The sequence below is a fragment of the Musca domestica genome, unplaced genomic scaffold, assembly GCF_030504385.1.
Source record: "Musca domestica strain aabys unplaced genomic scaffold, Musca_domestica.polishedcontigs.V.1.1 89, whole genome shotgun sequence".
Classification (NCBI taxonomy): Eukaryota; Metazoa; Arthropoda; class Insecta; order Diptera; family Muscidae; genus Musca; species Musca domestica.
In genome coordinates, this window is record NW_026712430.1 from 1,091,743 (window position 1) to 1,104,580 (window position 12,838).

At 34.5% G+C, this 12,838-nt stretch overlaps 2 protein-coding genes across 19 annotated transcripts in view; one reads left to right on the plus strand and one right to left on the minus strand.

Moving 5' to 3' along the window:
- LOC101893240 (heterogeneous nuclear ribonucleoprotein R) overlaps window positions 1-12,838 on the minus strand; it is a 204,691-nt gene that overhangs the window by 189,672 nt on the left and 2,181 nt on the right. For 4 of the 18 annotated variants that reach the window (XM_020034730.2, XM_020034718.2, XM_020034717.2 and 1 more), the window contains exon 1: window positions 1,634-1,786. The exons of 1 other annotated variant lie outside the window; for it this stretch is intronic. In XM_020034730.2, coding sequence (XP_019890289.1) covers window positions 1,634-1,676 — 43 coding nt within the window. In that variant the 5' untranslated portion in view covers window positions 1,677-1,786. Of the gene's footprint in view, window positions 1-1,633; window positions 1,791-12,838 lie in introns of those variants that run through there. 13 more of the 18 variants (XM_020034727.2, XM_020034723.2, XM_020034724.2 and 10 more) reach the window with 8 other exon arrangements.
- LOC101893063 (uncharacterized) lies at window positions 3,200-10,071 on the plus strand. Its single transcript, XM_005177667.4, has 7 exons — window positions 3,200-4,294; window positions 4,363-4,658; window positions 4,769-4,949; window positions 5,985-6,102; window positions 6,939-7,468; window positions 9,415-9,532; window positions 9,592-10,071. Exons 1-7 carry the CDS (start codon window positions 3,381-3,383, stop codon window positions 9,856-9,858), a joined length of 2,424 nt encoding a protein of 807 aa, XP_005177724.1. The 5' UTR covers window positions 3,200-3,380; the 3' UTR covers window positions 9,859-10,071.

Sequence of the window (12,838 nt, forward strand, 5' to 3'; positions counted from 1 at the left end):
GCCCAGTGTGGTCTGCGAATATAAGTGCTAGCCAGTTGAAGGCATTCAGACCTCCTCATGAAACCAGTGGACGGACCATCCACATGAGGCGGCGTAGGTCCTTCCCGTACGTCAGCATAACCATATGCTCTCGTTGCAGCACCTGCTTGGGTGTTAACGTGGGAGTCACTAAAACCATCATATTCTGGATAAAACTCCCCCACCCAGACGTGTTAGGAAAGACATACATGATATAAGGAGGAGAGGCTATAAGAGAAAGCCTCTAGATCAAGAAGCCTGTCAGGTAGGTTTGAGTGGCATTCATACTGATGCAGTTACATGATTGTGTAGTCGTCTCAACTCGTCTTGGGCACGAGTTGGTGAAGATGTGCGTAACGTCTGCCCGGCGCGTTAAACAGGTCCGCACAATATGCTGCCCTATCAAACCTACCCCATTCACTACAAAAGATCTTCGGCTTCAGCCCGCAAAAAATGGCCGAATTTTACTACCTGGACCTAGGACCGGGTTAGCAGAAATAAAAAAATACTGTGTAAAACTGTTACAACAACAAATATCGTATGTCTCTTATTAAGTAGTTGCCTCTCGACCGGGGCCTGATATTTTCTCCTCTGTAGTATTTCCACCATTATATGCATTTCAATGAACAAAACATAATCCGGTTGTACGCAATCAGAGTTTCATCACTGTATTCAGGAAAAAAAACGATTAAAGAAGCTGTTAAATTAGTGAAATGCCAAGCATTTGGAATTTCCGTTTTATGGAGCTATGTCAAAACACATCTGTTTAAGCAATTTTCTGTCTAGGAGCAGGCACCCATTATGAACTCCAAATAGAAAATTTGAACAATATCCGTTGGGAAATGTGACAAAATATCATCAAATACCGAATTCGTGTGACAACATTCTGCCGAACATATTAGCATTCCTAAGAACTTTAAATATCCAACTTTAAACAATTCTGGCAACAATCACGTAAAAATATCTGATATATATAACCAACAATTTTAGTCATCTAGGTCGACACGACGATGGGTATGTTTAAATCGTCGCAACAACTCTTGTTTAGTAAAAAAAAATCATTTGAAAGCTAATAAAAAATACCTGTCCAACAATTGGTTATTAAAGACACTGCGGAATTGTATCAAAATAATTTATTTTCTGAACCTCGGAAAAGGCCCTATTTGGGGAGTACACAAAGTATATGCCAAATTATAGCTTACACCGCAAATATCGAACGTTATTACTAGAGTTAAGCCGAACCGAAATCATGTGGACACTCGAGCATTTCCATAAGCTTTAAAAGGAATACAAACATTGTCTAGATGTGTTAGGTTACTCGGTTCTGTTACCCAAGGAGTATTTCATTCCTGATATAAGGTTAAAAATATATACCTCTCGTTTATCTACCTTCTTCTTCGGATGTGATGTCTTTAAGGAGTGTCGACGTCCACAAGAATTTGTTTTGTTTGAAATAATTATTTTTGCTGGTCCCAGAAATGAAAAGCTTATGAAGTAGACACTTCTGTGTTATATTTCGCCAACAAAGTTCTAATGCAATGATTTTAAGGTAAATGTAGTAACAATACCAATTGAATAGATATAAAATGACGGTTTATATAAATATTCATCTTACCTTCTTCTTTTAAACTCAAATAATCAAATAAATCACCCAGCATTTTAATGTTCCTTTCTTTACAAGATTTGGCGTCAGTTAATTCAATTTTTTAGGTTATTTTTTGCACTGATTTACTTTTGACTTGTTCCAATCAATTATCTCCAATGAAATTTTAATCCATAAACAAATTCAATTATCCATTCACTTATTCTATAGACAAGGATACTTATGCATGCAAAATGTTTTTAGTTATATTCTTATATTTCATTTTCTTAAAAGAAAAATTAAGAAATGTTTAATTTCGAACCGGTAAATTCATTGTAAAAACTGTTTTTTCATTCGTTTGTTGATCATTCACAATAGACGTTTTATTTCGTTCCGTTTCATAGGAATGTGTGAGAACGGTATCACACCCACAATTGTCTAAGTTGGAACTGACAATACTCTAAAGGGTGTAATAAGTATTGCCATATGAAACAATACGCAATTAACAATTTAACTAGATTTTTGAAAACTTTGTTTCAGAACTGCAGTAATGTAAAAAATGTTGTTACAATAAATTTTTATTTATTATTTTTGAGCAGAAAATATTTGGTAGTAACTCTGTGCCGTGCGAAAATCATCCAGTTTTGCAACTTTTTACTCAAAATGTGTTTCGCAACAAAAACAACAGTACAACTTAAAAGAGAGCAAACTGCTAATTTATTTTATTATCTTACAATTTAAAAATGAATGAATTTTACTGACACATGTCGAGCGTAACAATTTCATTATTGAACAAAATTCTATTTTGACAGAATCCAAATTTTCCGGTCTGTTGAAAATTAAAAACAAGCAATATGTCTACGATCAAGGGTCTCTCAAAGATGATTATTTTTAAAGGCTACAATGATTTTTTAGACTTTCTCTCAGTTCTTGCATTTTACAACATGTAAGCATTCCTTTAATCCATTCCTACAGGAAGTCAATCGGACATTCTTATGATATGCACATTCTAAGAATTTTTACAAATTTTAATAATTTTTCTTTAAAAAATTGACAGTTCATTGTCCTAGCAGCTGTGTCGACGCGACTACCTGCATTCTTCTACCATGCTTTAAGCATAGCCCATTTAAAAACGCCAACCTCATTAAACGTCTTCTTCCATGAGCCATTGTTTTCTTCTTTGGCAATGCTTTTTACATGCAGAAACAATTGATTTGGAACAAAACAATAAATACTATGACGTCATGAACACTTGTTGATGGGCTGTGTTCAGTAAGCATGTAAATTGTTACCACATTCAAATGTGCGGCGCAGGCGTCAATAAAAAGATGTCAATAATTGCAATTTGCTTTTAAATTTGAATTGATTTATTTAAATAAAAAAACATTTAATTTGAATTTTGTTTTAAACAACTCTTTTCTATCCTTCGCATTTTATTTTGTATAAACAAAACATTTTCTCTCCCATCAACTGCATCTGGCAACTCTAACCCATCGATTTGTTTTGTTTTGATGTTTAAGCCAGACACAGAGTTTCATTTCCACTCTGTCTCAAGCCCATCATTTGAGGGCGTAGTTCGGACAAGTGTCATTTTCATTCATTCATTCATCTATTCTTTAATTAGTCAATACGGGCGAAAGCAAAGTGGCGTGTATTTGTTGAGTTTTTAACTATTTTTTGTATGTTTGTTTAATTTAAATCCTTTTTACATTATTTGTGTTATTTATTAATAAGAATACAGAAAGTGCTCACCATTGTTCGCTGTTCCAACAGTTGAACAATGTTTTTACAAAGTGCTCTGGGCAAGAGCTTGTTGCTCTTCGTCTTGGTGTTGGCTGTAGGTGTGTTCGCCCAATTTGAGTGGCAAGCTAGAGATGCCTTTGATGAAATCAAAATTAAATATGACAAAGTGAATGGCGACAATTGTCCTATACAACATGTTAGCGATTTGTATTTGCCAGAGGATACGGTGTCCCATAAACCAGATATTAAGGAGATCAATATAAATCCCATATTTCCAAATCGTACCGCACTGCTGCATTTACACAACATGGCTTTGAGTCGAAGTTTCTTTTGGAGTTATATTTTACAATCGAGATTTATCAGACCAGCCATAAATGATACCTATGATCCTGGTATGATGTATTATTTCTTGTCAACGGTGGCAGATGTTTCAGCAAATCCCTACATCAACGCTTCGGCCATATACTTTGCACCAAACAGTTCATACACTTCCTCATATCGTGGCTTCTTCAACAAGACATTCCCCAGGTTTGGCCCGCGTACCTTCCGCCTGGATGATTTCAATGATCCCATACATTTGCAAAAAATTTCCACCTGGAATACATTTGATGTACGGGATTTGGGTGCCCATCCACCAGAATCGAAATCGAATGACTACTCCTCAGATCTGTATAAAATAAATGAGTGGTATAGAAAATGGTTACCCGACGATGTGGAGGGACGACATGACACCAAGACAACATATCAAGTGGAAATTCGCTATGCCAATAATACGAATGAAACCTTTACATTCCATGGTCCACCCGGAGCTGATGAAGATCCTGGTCCAGTGAAGTGGACAAGACCGTATTTCGATTGTGGTCGCTCAAATAAATGGTTGGTTTCAGCTGTTGTGCCAATTGCAGACATCTATCCTAGACACACACAATTTAGACATATTGAATATCCAAAGTAAGGTTTTTTGTTTATTTTTCGCACATAGACAAATTATTTACTCTTTCTTTTCTTTCTGTTTGCAGATACACTGCCGTTGCTGTCCTTGAAATGGACTTTGAAAGATTAGACATAAATCAATGTCCCAAAGGCGAGGGTAATAAAGGACCAAATCATTTTGCCGACACGGCTCGATGTAAAAAAGAAACCACAGAATGTGAACCATTACATGGCTGGGGTTTCAGGCGGGGTGGCTATCAATGTCGATGTAAACCTGGATATCGATTACCAAATGTTGTGAGGCGACCGTACTTGGGCGAAATAATTGAAAGAGCTTCAGCTGAACAATACTACAATGATTATGATTGTTTAAAAATTGGATGTAAGTGTGAAGACATAGAAGATGAAAAAACCGCAAAGTTGGCCTTGTGGCGAAACAGAACATTTTTTTAATACTTTTTCTTCCTTTTTTCAATTCCGTTTTGAATACAGGGGTGCAAAAAGTCCCCATACAATGGGAAAGGGCCCCATACCATATACGTGAAAAGTACTTGGACAAACATCCGGAATATCGTAACTATACAACTGGTGCTGCTGCCCTACATTCGGAAAATTTAAATATTGATCAGGCATTGAAGTTTATACATGGCGTCAATTACAAGACATGCAAAAAGTGAGTAAAAATGTGTAATGAGAAAATGCATCGCATTTAGACAAACAAAAACTGCTGACAAAAAATGAAGAGAAAGGCTACAATCGGACGGTCCGACCATGTAATACCCTACAATATTATAATTTACGATAAAATCCTTGGAATAGAATAAACGAATTTCCCAATATCTTGGTATACATATAATTAGACTACTTAAAAAATCATTCGAAATTTCTAGGTCGGCGTCTAATGTTTGAAGGGATGGTATATAGGTAATGTGTTCTTTTTAAATATAAAAACAGATGTGAAAACACTGGGAAATTCAAAAGAGTCGCTGGCCGATGCATCGGGTCGCGACACCGGTGCAATGGTGCATCATGGTTAGAGCCGTCAAGGCGAGAATCATTTAAAACCCCCTCGACTTCATTAAACCCCTTGGAGCTAGAAGCAAAATTTTCCGAAGCGGAAAGATTACATATTCAAAACTCATTTTTCCAAGAATAATAAATATTTCGAACATTTCATGTTTATTTTTTAATGATTTTGGTCCGTTTCATTCTTAAATAATGTCATATAAAAAGGCTACCTACAACAACGAAATCGGCATCGATTAAAAGGTCAGAAATGCCCGACGAAATCCAAAATGGTTAGACTTCAGTCTTGTCAAAAACACTAACTCCACGCATAATTCCGCGTTGATTGATCCATAATTGTGACTTATAACAATGGACTTTTATTACGACCTTAACCCTAGCTCTATGCAAAATTTCGTGGAGATCAGACCATAAAAGCGACCTGTAGAGTGACTATAAATTACACACACAGACGGAAACACAGCTAAACCGACTCTTCTTGGCGATATAGGATCGGGACAATGTTTCGAATTGTTAGAAATTTGTCTGCCCAGTCGACGTTATTTATACAATTTCCACTGATTTGTTAAAAGTCCAAGAAAGCACAGGAAATTTACGGATTTTTGACGACAAAGAATTTCTCAGTATTAAACTAAAACCTCATTATAGTCAACAGAATTTAATCTATTCCTTTCTTTTATAGCTTCCATCCACAGGACTTGATTTTACGCGGAGATGTTAGTTACGGTGCTAAGGAACAATTCGAGAATGAAGCTAAAATGGCCGTGCGTTTGGCTAATTTTATTAGTGCTTTCCTACAGGTATGTCCTATAACTTCTAAGCAATAATGCAATAAGCTACAACGCTTAAGTTTTGTCAGTAATTATTGGTTTCTTTTGATGTAGTGCTTAGCATGTGGATCGGTTATGATTTACAAGAAACCGAAAAAACTTCAAACCTTTCTTCTACAAAAAATCGCATGTCATTTGAAACTCCAAAAAGGAATATTAATGATTTTATCACCTTTTCTTATGCATCATTGAAAGTTGCCCTTCAAAAAGCAAAACCTCTCCAGAAGTGTTAATGAAAATTATTTACGCCTCATAAAGGAAAGACAACTGCGCTGCTCTATAATTCATTTTTGTTTCTTCCTCCTATACTAATCTCATGTTCTACAACTTGTTTCTATGGCAAGACAAAGTTCATAGAAACAACAGGCAGTCAGACAGACAAACGGCAAACCTATGGTCGACAAAATTGCACAAAAATTCAGTGTCAAATGATTTTTTTTTTGTTCACGAAACTAATAGAATGGATACTAGAAAAACTAGTTGAAAAAATATTTTATTTGCACAAGTTGTTAAATATTCGCCTAGGTAAATATGATACAGGAAATATATTTTCGCATTTTATCAGAAGAAATAATAGCAGCAGCAACAACAACTGCAGCGAGTAAACGACACTAAAAACCAAAATTTACAAATTAAGATCCTTTAAAAAATAAGCACACACACAACTTGCTAGGCAGCAAGCAAAACTTGTTGCTTTCCACATGTTTCAACAAGTTTTTTGTATTTCCTGTATGCTTGATAATACTTGTCTATATACACATGCAGCATTCCTCATATTCTTTATTTATTTTTTTCACTTTTCCTAGGTCTCCGATCCCAATGAAGTATACACGGGCAAACGTGTGGCCGATAAACCACTTACCGAAGATCAAATGATCGGTGAAACATTGGCCATTGTGTTGGGTGACACAAAGGTCTGGTCGGCTGCCACACTTTGGGAACGTAATAAATTCACAAACCGTACCTACTTTGCACCCTATGCCTATAAGACTGAATTAAATACACGCAAATTCAAACTAGAAGATTTGGCACGTCTCAACAAAACCCATGAACTCTATACGGAAAAGAAGAATTTCAAGTTCTTGAAACAACGGTGGTCGACCAACTTTGATGACCTAGAAACGTTCTATATAAAGATGAAGATACGTCAAAATGAGACAGGTGAATATTTGCAAAAGTATGAACACTACCCCACTTCATATCGAGCAGCTAGTTTGAAGCATGGATACTGGTCTCAACCGCAATTCGATTGTGATGGTTATGTCAAGAAATGGCTTGTGACCTATTCGGCACCCTTTTTCGGCTGGGATAGTATCAAAGTGAAACTGGAATTCAAGTGAGTATTGTTATGTTAATGAAATGGGCGCATGGGCAATGTCAGAATTTAAGAAGAGGGATTCTTCTCTGCAGTATTTAGGTGAAAATGAGTATAATTATTTTTTGTATTGTGTTTTTCTAGCTGTTGATAAAGTCATCCCTAATTAACATGTTTTGCCTATTTGTCTATTTAATGCGGGTCACCTTTTTCGCTTTTCTTATTAGTTTGATTTTGAAAAGGGGCCTGTTGTTAAATGGGGTTGATTTGATTGTCCTAGGCGGCTTTTGCCAATTTGTTTTCTAGTCTTGTCTTCAATTACCACTTATTAGTTGTACAAGACCCATAAAAGTATAATCGCGCATTTATGTCATGACGGGTTGATTCCCTTCCCTTCGTGGGAAAATGTTTTGTTGTTTTTGTTCTTATATTGTTGAAGTGTTGACATTTTATTATAACTTATGACTTTTATTTAGAAAATTGGGGAATTAGAAAACAGAGAAAGGGTTGTTGAGGAGTATATGTGAATCAAGGCCAATTTGAAAAGGTCGCACAAAAGACGAATTCATGCCTTAGTCTTCCTTTGCTTTGCAAAAGAAGAAAACTCTGAATAGTATGTTGTAAACTTACATTTACATTACAATTTCGTATATTTTTATTTGGGTTAAAAATAAATATTTATGATATATTTGTATAAAGTCATCGGCATGGGTATATATCATTTAATATGGCAAAAATATCTGCCTATCTGTGGGCACAATGACACTTGAAGAAAGTATTCAATTTTCTTTAAATTTAGTAGATCGTATTATTTATATCGACTTTAAATCGAGTTCAGAGATTGGCAAAATCTGTATATTCCTTACTTCCCTCACAACAAGGTCAACATTTTCAAAGGAAGTAATTATTCCCTCAGCCGTATGGCTACTGTTGGAATATATCATTTATTTATTTATCTAATTATCTATTTATCTAAAACTTATGGTGGGAATCATTATAGAGTCATGAGACCTACTGCAGCCCCTGTCAATGACAAAGACTGTAAAATGCTTTTCGGCGTGAGTCTTGAATTTTTGGAGGAACAAATAACCCACAATCTTTATTCATTGTCCGTTACAGAACCAGCTAATATTCTTCTACTGTCTGGAAGATTATAGCGGCAACAACAACAGGATAATTGCAAACGAGTTCCTGATCCAAACAAATTAGCTATATTTTTTATTTATATCGAACTTATATTATGTTTGAAAATGGAGTACATAATTATATATTGTTAAATCATAAATCTCCTACATCTCTTCTATCAAATGTTTAACAATTTCAAAGATAGACACTACCGATTATTATTTCATATTGACTATTTTATTCGTCTTTCGGATGTCATAAATTCTTTATCCAAGCCATCACGAAGTCTTAAATGTTACATCCTCTTCTTTTAGAAATCATAAAGTACCCTTTCCAAGTACTTTTGAAGTTATTTAAAACCTTTTCATATTTATTAAGGTCCTGTATAATTTATGCACGTCTCTTAGGAGACATAAATAAAATATCAACGTTTTTAGCAAGTCAAAAATACTCTATCTAATGTTTAACTAATTTATCCACGTCATTTTAAGAAGGAATAAGGGTCTAATCATAATCAGCCATTGTCCGCGTCATTGGATAATATTATCTCGGACACTTAGCAAGCTACAATACTTTATCTAAGACATTCAGAAGACAAATGCATTATTCACTTCATTCAGACTACTCGTATACATAGTCTACGTAATTCAGCTGATCATCATTTTTTTCAACTTTTCTTCATCTTAATATTTTGATTAGAGCATCAATAATAAAAAATAAGAAAGAGCATTAATCTTAATTGTCCAAATGACAATTGCATGCTTAATTATAAATTTTATATAGTTAAGATAATGTTTTATCGGTTTTATTAATCTCTTTATTTTTTTTTTTTTACATTTCAGAGGTGTGGTGCAAGTTTCCATGGATATGATGCAATTGGATATACAACAATGTCCGGATTGGTATTATGAACCAAATGCTTTTAAAAATACAGACAAATGCGATGAGCAAACATCCTATGTAAGTACATGTTTAGTTAACTTTTCAAAATTCAATAAAATTTCCCCCTCATCTTACAGTGTGTACCGATTATGGGTCGTGGCTATGAAACGGGTGGCTATAAATGTGAATGCAAACAAGGCTATGAATATCCATTTGAAGATTTAATCACCTACTATGATGGCCAGTTGGTTGAGGCAGAGTTTCAAAACATTGTCGTTGACAAAGAATCCCGTTACGATATGTTTAAATGTCGCTTAGCTGGTGCATCAGCAATACAAGCAGCCACCTCTTTAATTGTGGCGCTACTTGGATTTACTCTTATTATGCTGTACAAGTATAGATGAGTGACAAAGTGTGAACCACCAAAAAGAAGAGGTAAAGCAAAAAGAGAATGCAAAGAAAATAAATGTAGTTTTGTAGTATTTTTTTTACAACATTAGAAAATAAGTGCGAATATACAAGAAAACGAATCCGTCCAAAAATCATCTGTGCATTTGTGCAAAAGAACAACTATCTCAAATAACATTGGAGAAAAGCAAAAAAAAGTAAATAAAATACAAGATCAGTTGGTTTGGCAAGTAAACGCAAATAAAACTTGTCACTACTCTCACCATAGCAGTAGACGGCGACTTCCTGCCTAACTCTTTAAATACTTTATAAAAACCGAATGACCACAAGTAGATCAAATGAATGTTGAGTCAAAGTTATTCACGTATTTGTTGTTGTTACTTTATTCAAAATCTTCTTTTCTTTATGCATAGAGAAAACATTGTCATCATTTATCCAAAGCGATTAAGTTGTAGACACAATCTATTACAATGAATCTCATTATTTGTCATGGACTTAGGATGTGTGTGTGTGTGTGCTCCCAAGAAGTGGTCTTCCAAGGCATCATATAACTTTTGATCAAAGTTATACACACTCTATTGCTGGCTGCTGCTACTGCTGCTGCTTGATGATGATAAACTCTCATGGCAGACAATAAAGAATGAGAAAATACAACGCCTCTCTTCATAGCTCATATTTCAGTTGTATTCCTTTTTGCGCACAAAAAGGGCAACAATATTTTGAAAAAAAGTACAAAACGGAAATTCTTTCATTGAGAGAGCTGGAGGTAAACACCCAACTCTCAGTATATTGGTGGTGCTCTGGCTGCTAACTGGCTTGGATGAAGCTACAAAATCTGTTTTTAATATCCATGAAGTTTTGCTTTTGAATGGACGAACGAACAGCTGTGTAGTTAGCTGCTCGTGAAACTACAACCACAAAAGGAGAATGAAAAATAGAAAACCTGTTAAAATCAAATGTTCCAAAAAAAAAGTATTTGAGATTGCCAGGCAGCAAGCAATCTTACGCAGACACACAAAATTTTATTTGGATAGAGCACCGCAGTGACAACCTTGAGTGAGAGCAGAGAGGGTTGATTTGTTGGTACCTTCTTGGATTTGCACCCTTTCCATAATGGTCACATTTCTTTTAATGATCAGCATCGTCGCAGGCACTACCACCCATTTAGTTCATCTTGACCATTAAGAAATTTCATATCATTTTATGCGTGTCTGTTTTGTTTTTGTGCATTAATTTCGAACTTCCTCGATTAGAATGAGGGAAAAAGATTGGAATGGGGGTTTCTTTTTTTTATTATGAACTGAGGTACACTTATTTTTTTAGATAGGCCTGTGTGTTTATTGTTGTACCATCATTTGATGATGATCATCATGATTTTTTCTGCTGCCTTATCTTAGCCTGAGAACTTTTTTGCCTCTTGGAGATTCTTTTGCATAAAACCAGTTTACCACTTGGTCTTGGTCATTTGCAATGTTGGAAAAAATGTCTCTACAGAATTTTTTTTTCATTCTGAATCTTCCTTCCTCCAGCAAAAAAGGGTATCAAATAAAAAAAAATATGTGGTACCAGTAATAGTAGAGGAGTATATAAAAACGCCGACTGCCAACTGCTATCTTCCTGGATGTTTGTTTCAAAATATTTTCACACATTTTTCATCGTCAGTCTAAAAGACAAGACACTGTCAGACAGACAGCCTGCCGGCAAGCATGAATATAAGCACCAATAGAGCCAACCACTCTATCATCCATAGAGTGACCAATATGTAAAAACAATGAACCCTCTATTGTTGGGCAGCCTTCGAAGACAATAGAAATCTTTAAGATTTTTAATATGAAAAAATTAAAGTAGGAACTCCTGCTGTTTCATTTTTCTATGTTTTTTCTTCTTCTCAATTGTGCCGCTCTTCAAACGGTTTTTTTCGGTTTAAATTTAAATTTTATACTCGTCCCCTTGCCAAACTGTTGCTGATCTTGTAATGAATTTTGTTTGTTTTTTTTCCAAATGTTAATTAAAATACCGTCCATTTTTTTGTGTTTAGAAATTGTTTATTTTATTATTAAAAATATTATTGTAGCAAAGTTATATAACTCTTTAAATGACCATATGTGTGCCTTGTATTTAAAATTAATTAATATTCTACATGTCCCATGGGAAGTTGTCTGTGCCTTACTACAAAATTTCTTCCCATAATCGATTTAGAATTGTTATGTTGACCGATGAATTTTTTGTCTATATGTTTTGTAGAAGAAATTATATTTAGGCATATTTTACATATAATAATATAAAACACAAATTTTTTATATACATTCAAAAAAAGTATATATATTTTTTTTACTACAATAATAAGAACCAATCAACATATCGCAATAAAAGTTATTTTTAAATATAAACCAGAATAAAAATGTTTTATTGATTGTAAAATAAATGTATTTTTTCTATGGCATACAATGTTTGTGTGTTAAAAAACAAATATCAAAATAAAAAGCAAACATTTGAAAAGGATGAAATAAATATAGAGTATTAAAAAGTTTATATTGTTTAGAATGTTTGTTGATGCAGAATCCTGTACAGTCTAAAAGTTTGTTCCAATCGTTGTGTGGAAAATTGTCCGTGACTTAGACGAGGGAAAGTGAGCTTTCTGAATCTTCAGAATATGTAAAATGATATTCGGTATTCCTTTTTAAGGTCAAAAATATAATTTAGAAAATTTAATTTACAATTAAGTAGCCTATAATTTATACTTGCTGTTGTGGTATTTCCATTGTTGTTACGAGTTTTGGTAACAGCGTTTGGACCACTTCGTTATAAATTGTTTGCACAGATTCCCACAAGGACGTAGGATCTATAATATGCTGGAGGTTACAAACATGTACTTACAAATGGATATTAGCAGGAAAAATTTAGCACACATAAAACACTGTTTATTTTGAGTAAACCAACCAACTTCAGACTTCTGCCATTTCTAAGCCACCCGTC

Bases quoted from the DNA above. Each gene is read 5' to 3' on its own strand.
- LOC101893063 (XM_005177667.4), top strand. From the start codon at position 3,381: ATGTTTTTACAAAGTGCTCTGGGCAAGAGCTTGTTGCTCTTCGTCTTG. The intron at 4,295-4,362 runs GTAAGGTTTTTT...TTCTGTTTGCAG, and splicing joins AGACATATTGAATATCCAAA to ATACACTGCCGTTGCTGTCC. The intron at 9,533-9,591 runs GTAAGTACATGT...CTCATCTTACAG, and splicing joins GCGATGAGCAAACATCCTAT to TGTGTACCGATTATGGGTCG.